Source organism: Penicillium nucicola (assembly GCF_028828085.1).
Source record: "Penicillium nucicola strain IBT 29836 chromosome Unknown utg000005l, whole genome shotgun sequence".
NCBI classification, from domain to species: domain Eukaryota; kingdom Fungi; phylum Ascomycota; class Eurotiomycetes; order Eurotiales; family Aspergillaceae; genus Penicillium; species Penicillium nucicola.
In genome coordinates, this window is record NW_026643129.1 from 1,175,421 (window position 1) to 1,191,788 (window position 16,368).

At 50.6% G+C, this 16,368-nt stretch overlaps 6 protein-coding genes across 6 annotated transcripts; 5 read left to right on the forward strand and 1 right to left on the reverse strand.

Moving 5' to 3' along the window:
- Nucleotides 1-988: 988 nt before the first annotated feature.
- On the forward strand, nt 989-3,048 carry mirC (siderochrome-iron transporter MirC; the record flags this gene model as incomplete). Its single annotated transcript, XM_057127902.1, has 5 exons — nt 989-1,209; nt 1,266-1,396; nt 1,459-2,193; nt 2,245-2,906; nt 2,959-3,048. The coding sequence occupies 5 exons, from the start codon at nt 989-991 to the stop codon at nt 3,046-3,048; spliced, it is 1,839 nt and encodes a 612-aa protein (XP_056984419.1).
- Nucleotides 3,049-5,075: 2,027 nt separating this feature from the next.
- cdc42 (Rho family GTPase CDC42) lies at nt 5,076-5,867 on the forward strand (the record flags this gene model as incomplete). The annotated part of the gene is made up of 4 exons (XM_057127903.1): nt 5,076-5,095; nt 5,155-5,274; nt 5,348-5,726; nt 5,805-5,867. 4 exons carry the CDS (start codon nt 5,076-5,078, stop codon nt 5,865-5,867), a joined length of 582 nt encoding a protein of 193 aa, XP_056984420.1.
- A 1,206-nt stretch (nt 5,868-7,073) lies between these two features.
- Nucleotides 7,074-8,432, reverse strand: N7511_005527 (agmatinase; the record flags this gene model as incomplete). Its single annotated transcript, XM_057127904.1, has 2 exons — nt 7,074-8,056; nt 8,180-8,432. The coding sequence occupies 2 exons, from the start codon at nt 8,430-8,432 to the stop codon at nt 7,074-7,076; spliced, it is 1,236 nt and encodes a 411-aa protein (XP_056984421.1).
- Nucleotides 8,433-8,646: 214 nt separating this feature from the next.
- Nucleotides 8,647-10,622, forward strand: N7511_005528 (putative beta-ketoacyl synthase (Cem1); the record flags this gene model as incomplete). Its single annotated transcript, XM_057127905.1, has 7 exons — nt 8,647-8,698; nt 9,108-9,274; nt 9,335-9,442; nt 9,500-9,571; nt 9,622-9,975; nt 10,034-10,402; nt 10,461-10,622. 7 exons carry the CDS (start codon nt 8,647-8,649, stop codon nt 10,620-10,622), a joined length of 1,284 nt encoding a protein of 427 aa, XP_056984422.1.
- Nucleotides 10,623-11,010: 388 nt separating this feature from the next.
- N7511_005529 (deubiquitination module subunit SGF73) lies at nt 11,011-12,384 on the forward strand (the record flags this gene model as incomplete). Its single annotated transcript, XM_057127906.1, has 4 exons — nt 11,011-11,038; nt 11,151-11,264; nt 11,320-11,952; nt 12,023-12,384. The coding sequence occupies 4 exons, from the start codon at nt 11,011-11,013 to the stop codon at nt 12,382-12,384; spliced, it is 1,137 nt and encodes a 378-aa protein (XP_056984423.1).
- Nucleotides 12,385-14,995: 2,611 nt separating this feature from the next.
- N7511_005530 (mRNA guanylyltransferase) lies at nt 14,996-16,228 on the forward strand (the record flags this gene model as incomplete). Its single annotated transcript, XM_057127907.1, has 1 exon — nt 14,996-16,228. One exon carries the CDS (start codon nt 14,996-14,998, stop codon nt 16,226-16,228), a length of 1,233 nt encoding a protein of 410 aa, XP_056984424.1.
- Between the last annotated feature and the right edge of the window lie 140 nt (nt 16,229-16,368).

The window sequence follows — 16,368 nt, forward strand, 5'->3', positions numbered from 1 at the left end:
ATACAATATTCCATAAAAATCCTCAGGCTGGAAATCAAATCAAAGGGCGGTAAAAACCGCCGAACCGAGAATCAAGTTTTCATCTTATCGATCAAATCATATCTGATGGTCTGAACCACAAAGTGACTTGGCAGTACCAATCAATCAGCCCATGCCACCATGTGAACTGAGGTACCGTCCGGGTACCGTTCGGGTACCACTCCGAACGTAACCCCCTCCGGTGCCTGACACCGCCACTCCACTCCCCAATCTGACTCTTCTCTTTCTCTTCACTACCCAGTCATGTTTCCGATCTTTACGAGAATGACTATATGACGGGATGACGAACGGAAATGACCGGCTGACAAAGACTGACAAGACTGACAAGAAAGCATGACTCCGACTCGCCTGACTTGGAATGTCTGAGATCGGACCTCAGCCTCTCAACTCACGCTCTGCTGCCACTGACCCCATCGACGTGCATAAGTGCGACCGACGATCGGGCTCGGTGTCATTTACTGCACTCCAACCTATTCAAGGCCTGCTTTCCCCTTACAGCCTGGGCGCCCCCTCCAAAGGCGGATCTACCCATCCGCCCCATAGCTGCCTGCCGAATTCTGCTACGTACATAGCCCTCCATGAGTTATCGACCAGGCAAGCGCGCTTCATCTTTTTCTTCCTTATTTGCGCCCCATATTTCTCGTCTCTTTCGCTTTTCTGCTCCTGACTCGCTCTCCGATTCGCTCGTCGTTGCTTTTTCAAGTGGACCTGGCTGGCTCAGGCTAAACAGCCCAGTACTTGCTTAGTAGAGCAGGATTTCATCCCTTTTATGTGATACGCCCCCGACGCCTGATGTTGCATGAACTCTTTTTGATGGTCCGTTCTGTTGCTTAATCAACACTGTTAAGATCGTCCTTTGTATATGCTTCTATCCAATCTAAGACCGATCTCTTGCTATTTGGGCCAGCAACCACTTCTCCGTTGAGATATCTCGGTGCGCATCACCGACATGCCCCTTCTCGATCCGCGCTCAGGACCGTCCTACGGCACCATGGCACCCGAAGATGATCAAATGGACAACGAGCGGGAACAGCTGTTACAAGATGACTTTGAGGTGGAGGCTCAGCCCAGTGGAATCTCCACGCCGGATGAAATGCAGGAGGGAGTCGCAAAAATCGAAGCCATAAACTTGACCTGGACAACTCGGTCTTTGATGATTGCCTACGTCAGGTGCGTGTGGCTTGCAGTCCCGTGCCTTTGTTAACCCCTGCTGACTTGGCGCAAAGTATATTCCTCATGGCATTTTGCACGTCGCTAGAAGGCCAGACTGTGATGTCGCTGTCGGCGTATGCGACGAGTGCTTTCAGTAAGCACTCGTTGATTTCGACTGTCCTTGTCATTCAGAATGTGGTCAATGGTAGGATTTTACTTCCCCGCCTTCAGCTTTGACGATGAACAAACGTTACTAACTTGCAATAGCTGTTATCAAACCACCGATGGCAAAGATTGCTGATGTATTTGGTCGCTTCGAGGCATTCTGCGTTAGCATCCTTATATACATGCTGGGATATATTCAAATGGCTGCCTCTACGAATGTCCAAACCTACGCATCGGCTCAAATATTTTACTCTGCCGGCTCAACAGGCCTGCAGATCCTCCAGCAAGTGTTCATTGCCGACAGTAGCGATTTGCTGAACCGTGCCTTCCTCGCACTTCTTCCCGAATTCCCATTCTTGGTTACTGTATGGCTTGGACCAACTATCGCGGGCGCGGTACTACGCAGCAGCTCATGGCGGTGGGGCTATGGCATGTGGGCCATCATATTGCCTGCATCCTTCCTGCCGCTGGCCCTGTCACTACTGTTCAACCAGCGTAAGGCTCGAAGACTGAATCTGATCAAGACACGGTCCAGGCGACACAAGGACCTTCTCAGCATTGTGCGTCGGACCTGGTATGATCTGGATGTCGGCGGCTTGACTCTTTTGTCTGCCGCTGTGACATTGCTTTTGGTGCCTTTGACTCTCGCAGCCAATGCCAAGGGTGGATGGATGAACCCTAGTATCTTGGTAATGATGATTTTCGGTGTCCTTTGCTTCATCGTGCTACCGTTTTGGGAGTCTTCCCATAAATTGGCTCCCAAGCCTTTGCTCTCTCTGCACCTTCTCAAGCAAAAGACTGCTCTTGCAGGCTGTGCATTGGCGTTTTGGTATTTCAGTTAGTATTGTGCTGTCACCACCCTCGAACATTGTTACTAACTTTCGCCAGTGGCCTTCTACTTCTCCGTTCAGCCCTATTTGTACTCCTACCTGCAAGTTGTACAAGGGTACGACGTTGCCACAGCAGGGCGCGTCACCCAGACCTTTGCCTTCACTTCAACTATTGCCGCCTTCAGCGTGTCCCTTCTTATTAAGTATACTCGCCGCTACCGCATCTACGTGACTATCGGATGCGTTGTCTACATGACCGGCCTGGCCCTCATGCTTTTATGTCGAGGCGAAGGAGCCTCCCACCTCCAGGTCTTGGGGACCCAAATCATCGTCGGCATCGGCGGTGGTCTGGTCAATGTGCCTGTCCAACTAGGTGTCCAGGCCTCCGCCAGCCACCAAGAAGTCGCTGCAGCCACAGCCATGTTCTTGACCTCCATGGAGATGGGCGGTGCTGTTGGCGCCGCTATCTCAGGAGCCGTCTGGTCCTCTGCCATCCCACATAAGCTTCTTCAATACCTCCCTGAAGAAACCAAAGGCCAGGCTGGAGAAATCTTTGGCAAGTTGACTGAAGCCCTGTCATACCCGATGGGATCTCCAACTCGTATTGCCATCAATCGCGCCTATCAAGAGACTATGAACCGACTCTTGTGTTTGGCTATCCTTGCTACCCTCCCCCTTATTCCACTTAGTCTGATGATGGTGAACTATAAACTTGACAAAGTGAGTCCAACCCCGGTCGACCTCGATTTGATTTCTTCTAACCTGGATATAGATGGGCTACGGCAACTCCCCACCCCAGGAAACCCCCCAACCAGTTGAGGCAGAACCTGACACCGAGGACGAACACTCCAAACAAACCTAATGCCGACGGGTAATCCTTTCTTCCGTGTGCATCATCCATATCACATGACCTTATGATCTGACGACCGAGTATTCTTCTTTCGTGTGTTATGTTCTTTTTATTCTTTGTGGCTTATATCGCAATTGCATTTTGATACAACCCAGCAAGCGGCGTTATGGATTACTTCACCATGTTCAAGACATTCTCGATGCATTTTGATTTCTGTTTACAAGCTTGTCTATACAGTACTGGACAAAGACCCGGGTCCTCATTTGCATTTGGCAGGACTCCTTCGTGGTCTGTGGGTTTCTAGACGTTTCAGATAATGTACCAGTTCCATAGATCTGCACAGTGGATTTCAATATGAAGCTTTGGAGAATTGACCCTGCATTCTTACCCGGCAATCTTGACTCGAACCTTGTACTGCTCAACTTGTAAGACCATCGACAACGCATCACTCGTCGCTTATACCCTATGTCCCATCTCCCGCCAGCCCTAGACTATGGACCATGACCAAGGTACAATAGACTCATCTCTTCATCGAGTCCCCAGCCCAGTCTAGACCCTATGCCACCCTGCAACTCTCCAAATCGACGTGTCAAAGTAGCAAACTTCCGACCGGGACTAAAATCGCATTCCGATACGGCCGGCTTGCCGCTCTGGGTTTCTTTCTATGCTAACACTGTACTTGTAACAAGCACGCGCCCTTCAGCCCTGTAGTCATCACCATGATGGTATGTGGGCCCAGTTCATCTCCCTGTAACAGCCGTTTTCTGTCAGGGAGCGTTCATCTCGCGTGTTGGCACAGTAACCACCACCTCCTAGTACTGTACCGTACTGTAGATATCTGTAGCCTCCAAGCCGATCTACTTGACCAACCGAAGGAAAACGTCCTGTACAGTAGACCTCGCTGAAGACTGTAGCTGTCTATCACCAAAACCCACAGCTAGCAGACAGCCCATTCCCTGCCCAATCCGATATCACATCTAGTCCAGCCCAGCCCAGTCCGGTGCAGCTCTACAATCAACATGCATACCGCCCCTTCCTGACTCTACAATGCTGGACAGTACGACAGTGCTGTCCATCATTCTCCCGCCAACAGAGCCACGCACCGAGCAAACATGTCCAACTCATATCCGACCTCCTAGCCCCTATCATCAACGCCTCCCCTATCCACCCACTATCCCGTATTCAACCACGTATGTAGATAGCCCGTGCATGTACCTGCATATGTATGCATGCACGCATACCAGGCACCACCGTTTCCCGAGTCCTATTGTACCGTATACTTTGGGCTTTAATCTATTAGGCATGATCCCAAGCCCCCCAGTCCATGTCCACGCCCACGCCAGAGACCGGAAACCGGAGCGCGGGAATGCAAATGCAATCTGTTGGCGCTAACGTTAGGTTGGTACCTACATGTGTCAGCACTGTAAGTTGAGTTGGCTCCAGTCTTGGTCTTTGGGTTATGGATCGGGGATATGTCTGGATATATATACGGAATTACACGGTATGTGTTAGTTGTTCGGAATGAGGCATTGGGTGGAGTTTTTGAACGGTTGGAGCTGGATCGGGCCGTTTCAGTGGGAAAATCATGGTGATTAGGGGGAGGGAAAGGGAAGCTGAACATGTTCAAAGTCGACATCGTCGTGCATTTACTTCGGGTTGAGAGGAATCGAGGTTGAAACCAATTCATCGGGGGTCCAGAACCGACCTAAAAACGGCTTGAAAGGAGAGAGCCCCCTCCTCCCCCCGTGAAACGCCTTGGAAATTGCCCATTTTAAGGGGGCAATGGAATTCAATCCCCCCTAAATTCAGTCCGTATTTCAAAGTAGTCGAGTTGGAACCCCAAATAGCGCCAACCGTAGCTTAGACAAGTGAAAGAGATCTCGCTTGCATTACAAGCCGTGCCGGTGTCTAGACTCCATACTCTGCGGGTTGCCCCATTCAATCCAGACCACAGCTTCTTCCTCCCTTTTTGTCTCCCATTTTTCTTCTTCCCCCTCCCCCATCCCCAATATCTTCCTTTCACCAGTTACAGTTTCAAAATGGTCGTCGCTACCATCAAGTAGGTCTCCTTCGCTCTCCTTGACGGTGTCCCTCTGCTAACTGACCCCCTCTCTCAAGGTGTGTCGTGGTGGGGGACGGTGCTGTAGGCAAGACCTGTCTGCTCATCTCATACACAACGAACAAGTTCCCCTCGGAATATGTGCCCACCGTCTTTGACAACTACGCTGTGACCGTCATGTAAGTGCTGGAATCTCGTTCTGCTCACAAACTCCCCTACGTCACAAATCTGACCGTGTTGCCTTGAAACCAGGATCGGCGACGAGCCTTACACCCTGGGACTGTTCGATACCGCTGGACAAGAGGATTACGACCGTCTGCGACCCCTCTCCTACCCACAGACCGATGTGTTCCTCGTCTGCTTCTCCGTCACCTCTCCCGCCTCCTTCGAGAACGTTCGCGAAAAGTGGTTCCCTGAAGTCCACCACCATTGCCCCGGTGTCCCCTGCCTCATCGTCGGCACCCAGACTGATTTGCGCGAAGACGCCGGTGTGCGGGAGAAGCTGTCCCGCCAGAAGATGCAGCCCATCCGCAAGGAAGATGGTGATCGTATGGCCAAGGAGCTTGGTGCGGTGAAATACGTCGAGTGTTCCGCTCTGACGCAGTACAAGCTTAAGGATGTCTTTGATGAGGTATCCATCTCCTCCACTTTTTGCTGCTCGATGTTGTCCCCCCTCTACACCGCCGTTACTGACCTCCACTTTCTCTAGGCTATCGTTGCGGCGCTTGAGCCCGCGCCAAAGAAGAAGTCAAGGGGCTGCCGTTTGCTGTGAATCACTTCACGGTTGAATTTTTTTTCTTGTTTCGGATCAGGTCAGATCCGATTGCGCGGATGAACTGTCGCGCGTCGGGTTGCCTGGTTGACGTGCGCCTCGAAGCAGCTACGATGAAATGAACCTTGTTTATCGCTTTTTTCTTCTTCTTTCTTGCTCCTTTTCACTTATTGGGAGGCAAATATTTCTGGCTGGACTGGGTTCTTTGGGATATGAATATGCAACACCACCAAAAAAAAGGGGGAAGGGATCTTTTGTTCTAGCGATGCTTTCTAAAGCGGTTTTCATATCCATGTTTCCACTTGAAAGTGGCTTGTTCTTTTGATCCCCTATTTCCCTCTTGTGTTGGGCATTCCCGAGACTCCCAGCTCTAGCCTCTCTAATTCGCCGTATCTCCCTCTTTTTGTCTCCTTTCTCTTTGCTTGTTTCTTTTCTGCGATTTGCTTCGCCTGGCTGCGTCTGCTGTTGAAATTCCGATATTGAGGTGCCTTGCGTGTGCTCCTCATCCTTCATTTGACGTCACTTAGCTCCTCTCTCCTTCACGACTTCAGCGACAGCAATCTCGACCCTTTCCTCCCTTCTTTGTCGTGTCGCTCCAACCAACCCCTTATTACCCACTTCATGCTTTCACATGCTTTCAAACCTCTCATCGTCTCTCCGGCGTTGGACGCCAGGGCGTCGTGTTTCTGGTTGACCGTTTTCGTCTTTCCCCAATCCCCATATCTCCCCAGTTTTGCCTTTGCCGCTGAGATATTTCCGTCCATTTACCTGCACCTGGATTCTGATTTTGATATTGATGTGCCTTGCCTTGCCTCGCAGATTTGGCTATCTCTGTCTATGTTTTCTGCTTCCTGTCTGTTGACATGACTCTTGCGCTTTGATATACGCATCTGCTTTTTCTCTTGTGCGCTGGATTTCTTGCGACATTGTGGATTTAGAAAGTCGGAGGTCGTGGACCCAATCAGACTGGTTCTTTGAAATGACTCGTTGTAGACGGTAGATGGACTAAAACAGCTAGAAGCATAGTAGATCTATCTCTTGGATCGATGTAGTTGATTGTAGGTTTCTCTGTCATATGCAGATCAAAGCATGGGCCAGCTACTTCATACTTCAGACCCTCACACCAAGGACACCAATACATAGTAGTCGTCAATCTTCACTTCATTCAGCATCAAATCATCTATATACACCAGAAGAACAACCCAACTAAAGCTCATCCTTGGTAACTTCCTCGGCAGCCTTTTCAGCCTCAAGCTGCTCCATCCACCCATACCAACCGCCAAGCTCCTCATCAACACCAGCCTTGACAATCGAAGTAATAATCTCAAAAGCAACCTGCGCCGCCGCAAGAGCAGTGGTCTCACCCTTATTATCATAAGCAGGCGAAACCTCGACAATATCGGCTCCAACAATATTCAACTTCTCCAGACCCCGCAGAATCCGAATAAACTCCCGAGTAGTCCAACCACCAGGCTCCGGAGTACCCGTTCCAGGCGCAGTCGAAGGATCCAGAACATCAATATCAACTGACAGATACACCGGCTGCTCGGGATCCAGACCCGTGCGCGCAAGAATCGTCTCCACAACACCCATAGGGCCAAGCTCATCAATATCATCCGCATGGATGCGAATAAAGCCCTGCTCAGGCCCGGGGTTCGTATAATCGCCCGCATCCACACCAGTCAGCCGCGTGCGCAGACCAGCATGCGCGCTCGTCGCATTGCAAATCAGTCCCTCGCGGCTGGCCTTGTGGAAGAACGAGCCGTGATTGAACTGCGTCTGCTCGCTCTGCCAGTAGGCGCTGTAGCGGACCGGGTTCCAGGTATCCAGGTGGGCGTCGAAGTGCAGCACGGTGATGGGCTTCTGGTAGATCTGGTAGAGGGCTCGCAGGGCGGGCAGGGCGACGCTGTGGTCGCCGCCGAGCGTGACGAGCTTGGGGTGCGTGGCGCCGATGCCGGCGTTGGCTTTCGGCGCTTTGTTGACGATCTTGCGCGACCCGAGTTCGAGGAAGGCTTCGTACATTTGGCGCTCGGCGAGCCCGTTGTCGAACGGCGTGATTGGGATGTCACCGCAGTCGGTGATCTTGGCCCATGATTGGTATGGGTTTATGCCGGCTCGCGTGTTATAGCTTGTTGCTGCCATTTGGCGGGCGCTGGCGGCGCGAATGGCGCGGGGTCCGAAGCGGGCGCCTGTGTTTTGTTAGGGCTTTGGTTTCATTGTGGAGTTGGATTGTTTTGTTTGCGCTATTTCTTGTGGGAAAGGGGGTTTGTGGTGTAGTAGTAGAGGTTGGGATGGATATGGAGAGGTCATACCAGGGCGGTAGCTAACAGCGGTATCGAACGGCGCGCCGATAATAGCAACATCGTAGTGTTCGTTCGGCTCAATGAGACACTTGACGGGCTTCAGATGAGCGAAACTGGCAATTCCAGAGAACGACCATTCTTGATCCCACTTCTTCAGCAGTTCGGCCCGTTCGTGCTCGGGCACAACCTCGCCGTCATTGTGGTGCGAGCAGGCGGCTGCAGAGCTGGCTAGAGCCAACGTGAGCAAAGTCTTCCAGGCCATTGTGTAGTTGAAGGGTTGACAAAAGGAAGAAGCGGAAGCACTATTCAAGCAGTATCTATATCTCTCCGAACTTCCTATAGCAAGATAGCGCCACCCGGTCGTGCAGACTTTCCTTTCTTGGCTGTGGCCCGCTTTTTCCTCTCCCTTCACTTCAACTGCATTGTATACAACACGATTCCACTTGGCTATTCTACATAGCTATATCTGCAATGCTATGCGGCGTGTCGTCGTAACGGGTCTTGGAGCGGTCACTCCGCTCGGTGTAGGTGAGTTGAGATCTTTCTCTTTTTTTTTTGGCGAATAGCCGAAGCTTTGGAGCTCAAACTCGCGCGCATGCCGGCTTAGCTCCGAGTCAACAAATCTAGCAATCTGCTCTCCAAGTCTCCAAATGATCCGGTGCCCATGCGCCTCAATTGCTCTGATTGCACTTGCTTTGGCCACTCGGAGTTGCATGGCGTCCCCCGGACTCATATCTTTGGGTCCCCACTCCACTCCGGAAAGGGAAAGTCTTGCCAATGGCAGCGCAGCGGAGTATTGTCCGCTTGTACATACGACCGCATGGGTGCGCATTGGTAGTGCTAGGATGTGACTTCGAGTTGACATGGACTTGGAGCTCTGAGGCCTAATTCCGGATTGGAATGGATTTGCTAATTTGGGTGACGTGACACCGTGTAGGTATTCGGCGCTCCTGGAAGCGTTTACTGGATGGTCATTGTGGCATCGTCAACGTGAAAGAGCGTGATGAGCGTTTTGCCGAGCAGCCTTGTCAGATTGCTGCTGTTGTGCCCAAGGGGAGTCGGGAGGATGGTGGGTGGATGGCTTCGGAGTGGTTGGGTAGGGGAGTATGTGGTTTCGCGGTGGGAATGTTTTCTATTTACGATGCTGATGGCTTTTTTTTATAGGAGGAGCGGAAGATGGCGCAGTTCGCGCAATATGCTATGGCTGCCGCAGAGGAGGCACTACAAGATTCTGGCTGGAAGCCCGAGTCTTTTGAGCAGAGAGAGACTACGGTTGGTGTGGCTTGAACATGGAGGAGCTCTTGGATTAATACTGATCGATCATTATAGGGAGTCTGTCTGGGGTCAGGCATTGGAAACTTTGACGAGATGTACAACACAGTTGTAGCTTATGAAAAAGGCGTCAGTTGTTCATGCTTCGGGGGAGATCATATACCTAACTCGTTGTATAGGGCTACAAAAAGGTCAATCCGCTATTTGTACCGAAGCTCCTCATCAACCTCGGAGCCGGACACATCTCCATGAAATACGGGTTCATGGGCCCGAATCATGCCGCGACAACAGCGTGCACAACGGGGGCACACTCCATCGGAGACGCAGCCCGGTTTATTGCCTGCGGTGATGCCGATGTCATGGTCGCCGGCGGAGCCGAGTCCTGTATCCATCCGCTAGCCATAGGCGGCTTTGCCCGAGCCAGAAGTCTAGCAACAGCGTTCAATGACACACCAGAGAAGGCCTCACGGCCATTCGATGCTGACCGGGGAGGCTTTGTAGTAGGTGAAGGTGCAGCAGTGATGATCCTCGAAGTATGTGTGATGCGAACAGCGATTGTTATACCTAGTTCTATACTAATGCTTGGTACAGGATCTAGAACACGCGCTTGCAAGAGGAGCACAGATATATGCCGAACTCAAAGGATACGGCTGCTCTAGCGATGCGCATCATATGACTTCGCCCAAGGAAAACGGAGAGGGCGCATTCATGGCTATGAAGAAGGCACTCAAACAAGCGCAGTTGCGTCCTTCTACGGTTGATTATGTTAATGCGCATGCTACTTCGACTATTGTTGGGGATGCTGCTGAAAATGTTGCTATCAAGTCACTTTTTCTTGGTGAAGGGGGTAAGGAGAGGGCTGCTGATGTGAATGTCAGTAGCACGAAGGGTGCACTTGGTCATCTCCTCGGTGGTGCTGGTGCTATCGAGGCTTTGATCAGTGTTCTTGCTATCCATGAGGTCAGTGGTGCTGTTATATCCCGGTTTACTCGTTCCAGATTGCACTGACAAGATATAGAACACTATGCCGCCTACTATCAATCTGGAACGCCTGGCTGATGGGTTTGATTGCAACTACGCGCCAAAGGACCCTCAGTCTCGACAGATCGATGTGGCTTTGACCAATAGCTTTGGATTCGGTGGAACAAACAGCAGTCTTTGTTTTGCCAAGTACTCTTAGCAGCTCTTTCCTGCCCTGTATAACAATCTTTGATTCTCCCGGCGTTGTTTTGTTCCTTGTTAAACAGCTTGATGCTACAATGGTCCCTAGACCTCATTTATCACTGACGCACTATTGAAAGACCCCTTTAAATAGAGATCTAGTTCTTTCATGCCATGTTTTTTGTCGATAATAGAAGTTGAATCAATAAAGGGCTATTATTACTTGAGAACAGGAACAATACAATATACATAGCACGTGACCCATCCTAATGCGGAGCCCCAGCCCGACCTTGACTCCGGATGCTGGACCTGATCCTAGATAGCCACCCCCACGTTTTGTACAGAACGCTCGTTGTGTGAACCAGAGAGCGTTTTGTGTTTCAAGTTATTCTTATTTTGCGCTCACCATGGCGACCAATGGTGACCCTGGTCGAGGTAAGTTGTGCCGAATCTGAAGAAGGCGCATCGAACTGGAGCCGCTTTTGATCGCAAATCAATGCGACTAGAATCTACAAAGATCCTGAACTAACGATATGCTGCCCTGTAGGATCAGGAAGTTTGGTTGATGCGTCCGGTTACTCCTTCACGGACAAGGACACCAAACCCGGCAAGATCAAGGTGAAGAAGACATCAAAGGCGTCGACGAAGAAAAAGGCAGATGGTACAGCTCTCCAGACCCAGCATCTCAGACAAAACTGACTTAGAAACCCTATTAGAACCCAAAGATGGCCCTGTCGACCCTTCTCCAACATCATCCCCCCTCCCTACCCTCGACAGCAAGATCGTCTCCGTGTTTCCAACTGGGAAACCACGCGAGGAAGACCTGATTGAAACGGTCATTTGCAAACACTGCAAGCGTCCCACACTTAAGCAGACAGCAGCCGAGCATGTTCGTGGTTGCCTGAAAGCGAAGCAAGAAAAGGCGCGCAAGAAGAAGGAGGCTCGCGACGCGGCAAATCGTGCAAAAGCTGGCGATGACAAAGATGACGACCCTCTCGACAAAGAGAATGAGGGCAATGCTATGATGGGCCAGAAGAGCTCCAAGAAGAGTGCTGTCAAGAGTACCGATGACAGAAAGGGCAAGAAGCGCAAGGCCGACGACGACGACAAAGGCGAGCCCAAGAAAAAGAAGAAGAAGGACGAGCCTAAGCCGAAAGCTGCTAAGCCCAAGGGTCCTGTGGATGTCGAGAAACAATGTGGTGTTACTCTACCCAACGGCGCGCAGTGCGCTCGCTCTTTGACCTGCAAGAGTCATTCCATGGGTGCTAAGCGGTCCGTTCCTGGCCGTACCCTGCCATATGATATGCTGCTTCAGCAGTATCAGAAGAAGAACCAGGCCCGCCAGCAGAGTACGTGCTGTTTTGTTTTGTTTTGTTTTGTTTTGTTGTTCCCCAGGAGTTGACTAACCTTTCAATCCAGAGGCCGCAATCGATGCCAATGCCCCTCTACAAGAAGATATCGAAACCAATGGCCCCATTGACTCGGACGAAGAAAGAGACTCTGTCATGGCGGCTATCACTCGTTCTAACCCCCAGCCTTTGGTTCAACATCCCCTCATCACTACCAAATCCAAGTACCGCTACGTCCGCATCAAAGAGCAGATGTCGCATGCAATGGGAGTTCGCGGTGGCGGTGGTCTTTTCTCCGCAGACGACAGCCAGCCTCTATTTGGTGGCCTTCTTTTCCAGTCCGTCACCGGTGATATGGACTCCTCGCCCGTGGTCCCCAATGCAGAGGCTGATGTCTCTGGTGCACTCAAGACCTCGGTGACCGCTACATAATCTATCCGGCGCATTGTTTGATGACTTACGACAACTCTTTCTTGTGTTTACGCTTGGATTTGAGTTCCCTTGGTGTTTTAAATATTGGATGCTGGCGTTCATCAGCGCAGGGACTACTTACTAGCGCATCCTCTTCATTCATTTCTTGTCTTCTTCTTCTGCGATTTCCCTGGACAGTCCGTGGGCCCAGGTTGGTTCTGTTTGGTTTGAAAGGTGACGACATGATACCCCGGTTGGCGCGATATATTTGAAGCTTGGAAAGTAGATTGCAATTTAATCCTTTCCATAATGGTCTTTGTTCTTGCTGTGACACTAGTAGTATTTGACGATATAATGACAAGTAAGCTTTTTCTTGCTGCGAGACTAGTATGCAGTTGAAGCTATTCGGATTACGTTATTTGTGGCCTGAGTCATCAGGCCACAACTAGTTAACGTGGTCGGCAAGCGAGTGGGCCATGTAAGCGAGTGGGCCACCCAACCACTTTTTCGCATCCCGGTCTATCTATCTGTTTTCTATCAACCACCATGCCTCCAATTCGCGTCAGATCGAGCCAAAATTCCGTTCAGCAAGAAGGCCGTATCCTACTTGCTATACAGGCTATCAAGAGTAAAGAGATTAGCACTATTAGGCAGGCCGCAGACCAATTTCAGGTCCCCCGCACTACGCTCACGCGTCGACTACGCGGAACTACAAACCGCGCTGAATCTCGCCCAAATTGTCATAAAATGACACAAATTGAAGAGGAACTACTTCAGCAGCGGATACTATCGCTAGATCTACGTGGAGCAGCCCCTACACAAGCTCACGTACGAGAAATGGCGAATATCCTACTCGCGAAGCGTGGTTCTACCCCCATCCAAACCGTCGGCGAAAAATGGGTATATAACTTCACCCAACGCCATCCAGAGCTTTGTTCTCGCCTTTCACGACGATACGACTACCAGCGGGCACAGCAAGAGGATCCAAAGATTATTCAAGAGTGGTTCAACACTGTGCAAGCCACGATTCAGCAATACGGTATCCTTTCGGACGATATCTATAACTTTGACGAGACTGGCTTCGCAATGGGCCTTTGTGCGAATCAAAAAGTGATTACCCGATCAGAATACTACGGTCGGAGATCAGTTTTACAGCCAGGAAACCGTGAGTGGGTAACTGCAATCGAGTCAGTTAACGCTTCGGGGTGGGCGCTTCCACCGACCCTTATTTTTAAGGGTAAGCAATACAATCAAGCGTGGTTTAAAGACCTTCCACGCGACTGGCGTATCGAAGTTAGTGCGAACGGGTGGACGTCCGATAAGATCGGCCTTCGCTGGCTTCAAAAGCAATTTATTCCGTCGACAAATAGTCGTACGCATGGAAAATATCGACTCTTAGTCCTCGACGGACACGGAAGCCATCTTACGCCAGAATTCGATCAACTTTGCGCGGATCACGATATTATACCAATCTATATGCCAGCGCATTCATCGCATCTTTTACAGCCTCTTGATATCGGATGTTTCGCGGTTTTAAAGCAATCGTACGGTACCTTAGTCGGCAACAAAATACGGCTCGGGATCAACCATATCGACAAGCTTAACTTCCTCCTAGCATATCCACAAGCTCGTGTCAACGCATTTAAAACAGACACAATCAAGAATAGCTTTCAAGCAGCAGGATTAGTACCATTCGATCCTCAAGAAGTGCTATCAAAGCTCAATATTCAACTTCGGACGCCGACGCCACCTTCCAGCCGTGGCAGTGACACAAGCGCATTTTACCCACATACACCCGCGAACGTTAACGAGCTTCTAAAGCAAGCATCCTCGATCAAAGAGTTCCTTAAGCAACGCTCAAATAGCCCACCCTCGCCTTCACAGGCAGCGCTAAACCAGCTTATTAAAGGCTGCCAAGTCGCAATGCAGAACGGTATACTTCTCGAGGAAGAAAACAAGCAACTACGTGCCGCCAACGCTACACAAAGGCAAAAGCGCGCTCGTGTGAATAGATGGATAGCCCACGATGACGGTTTATCAGTACAAGAAGCATTAGAGCTAGAGGAAGCTCACAATCAGTTCTTTCAGCCAAGAACAGGACCGAGGGTAGCGCTGGCGCAGGCTACGCAAGCACCGGTTATGCGGCGCCCACCTAAATGTGGTAAATGTAGCGAGATAGGGCACAAGAAGAATGCCTGTCTAAGAAGAGATTAATCAATATAATAGCGTTATGGTTGAGATATATCGATAAAAGTGTAGAAAAAGTGGTTGGGTGGCCCACTCGCTTACATGGCCCACTCGCTTGCCGACCACGTTAACTATTCGGTTCGCCGATCAGTCATTGTCTTTGAAACCCGGAGTCGTCATGACAGTCGCAAGCAAGGTCTTGATACTCTGATATTCTTTTGCACTCCATCATCTCACAGCTTCCAGCTCTTAAGCGCCCACTTCAATTAGTTGCCATTGCGGGCGAGCGCCCTCTGAGCTATCATTTCACCTAGCTCTCCGAGACTTATTGATCGCAACACGGTCCCCCCTCTTCACCGTTCGAGGGAATTATACGCCTACTAGGCATCTTGGCCTAGCTATCGTTCAAAATTTACGGTCCTCCATACCCCCTCAAAATTTCAGCATGAGTCACGCGGTCCCCGATCTAGATTCCATAGGAATCAAAGCAGAGCACGACTTGGCCGACCAATTCCGCCGCGAAGTCGCGACGCTCCTCGGGCGCAACAACCTCAACTTCCCCGGCGCACAGCCAGTCAGCTTCTCATCGAAACACTTGGAGGAATTGCAGCGTGAAGACTACTTCGTGTGCGAAAAGACGGACGGCATTCGCTGCTTGATGTACTTTGCGCGCGGAGACCCAGAGTCTGACGCGCCGGAGATTCACTACTTGATTGATCGCAAGAACGACTACCGCTTCGTACCTGGTCTTCATTTCCCCTTGCCGAACGACGATACCTTCCAGTCATACCACGTGGACACCCTAGTCGACGGCGAGCTCGTCAATGACACATACGAAGATGGATCCCGACAGCTAAAATACCTCGTCTTCGATTGTCTTGTGCTGGACGGACAGAGTCTCATGCACCGGACTTTGGATAAGCGACTGGCATACTTCAAGGAGAAGGTCCTCCGGCCGTACAATGCCATGTACCGCAAGTTCCCAGAAGAGAAGAAACACCGCGTCTTTGCTGTCGAGGACAAGTCTACACAGTTTAGTTATGGCATTGAGATGATGTTCCGCGAGATTATTCCCAAGGTTAAGAAAATCCACGGCAACGACGGTCTCATTTTCACTTGCCGCAGTACTCCGTACCGCATTGGTACGGACGAGCATATTCTGAAGTGGAAGCCGCCAGCTGAGAATACCATTGATTTCCGTATGCGTCTTGAGTTCCCCATGCTTGAGCCTGATACCGAGGACGAGTCTGAGGGTATCACTCAACCCTATGTGGACTATGACGCTATTCCGATCTTTCATCTGTTTGTCATGCTCAATGCCGGCGAGTACCGTCATTGGGGGGAAATGTTCGTTGACGCAAAGGAATGGGAGGATCTCAAGGCTATGAACGTCCCACTAGACAACACTATTGTCGAGTGTGCGAAGGATTCCGAAGGGCGATGGCGTTTCCATCGTCTCCGTGACGACAAGAACGACGCCAACCACATTTCCACTGTTGAAAAAGTTCTCGAAAGTATTGAAGACCGCGTCACCGAAGATGATCTCATCCGCCTTGCACCAGTCATCAAGACTGCCTGGAAAAAGCGCGCGACCAACATGGCTGCCGGAGATGCAGACAGGCAACGGAGAGCTCAGGCACCGAATCCAAATGGTGTCAAGCGCAAGTTCGAAGAGTGACAAGAATTAAAATTGCCGTCCTGCTTTGACACGTATCTTTCACATCTATCTCGTGACTCTCAGCATACCTCTTAATTATCTGCAAGGCGCTTGGCGTTGGGTTGGATTGTTCTTCATCACTTTACATAAAAAGACCATGT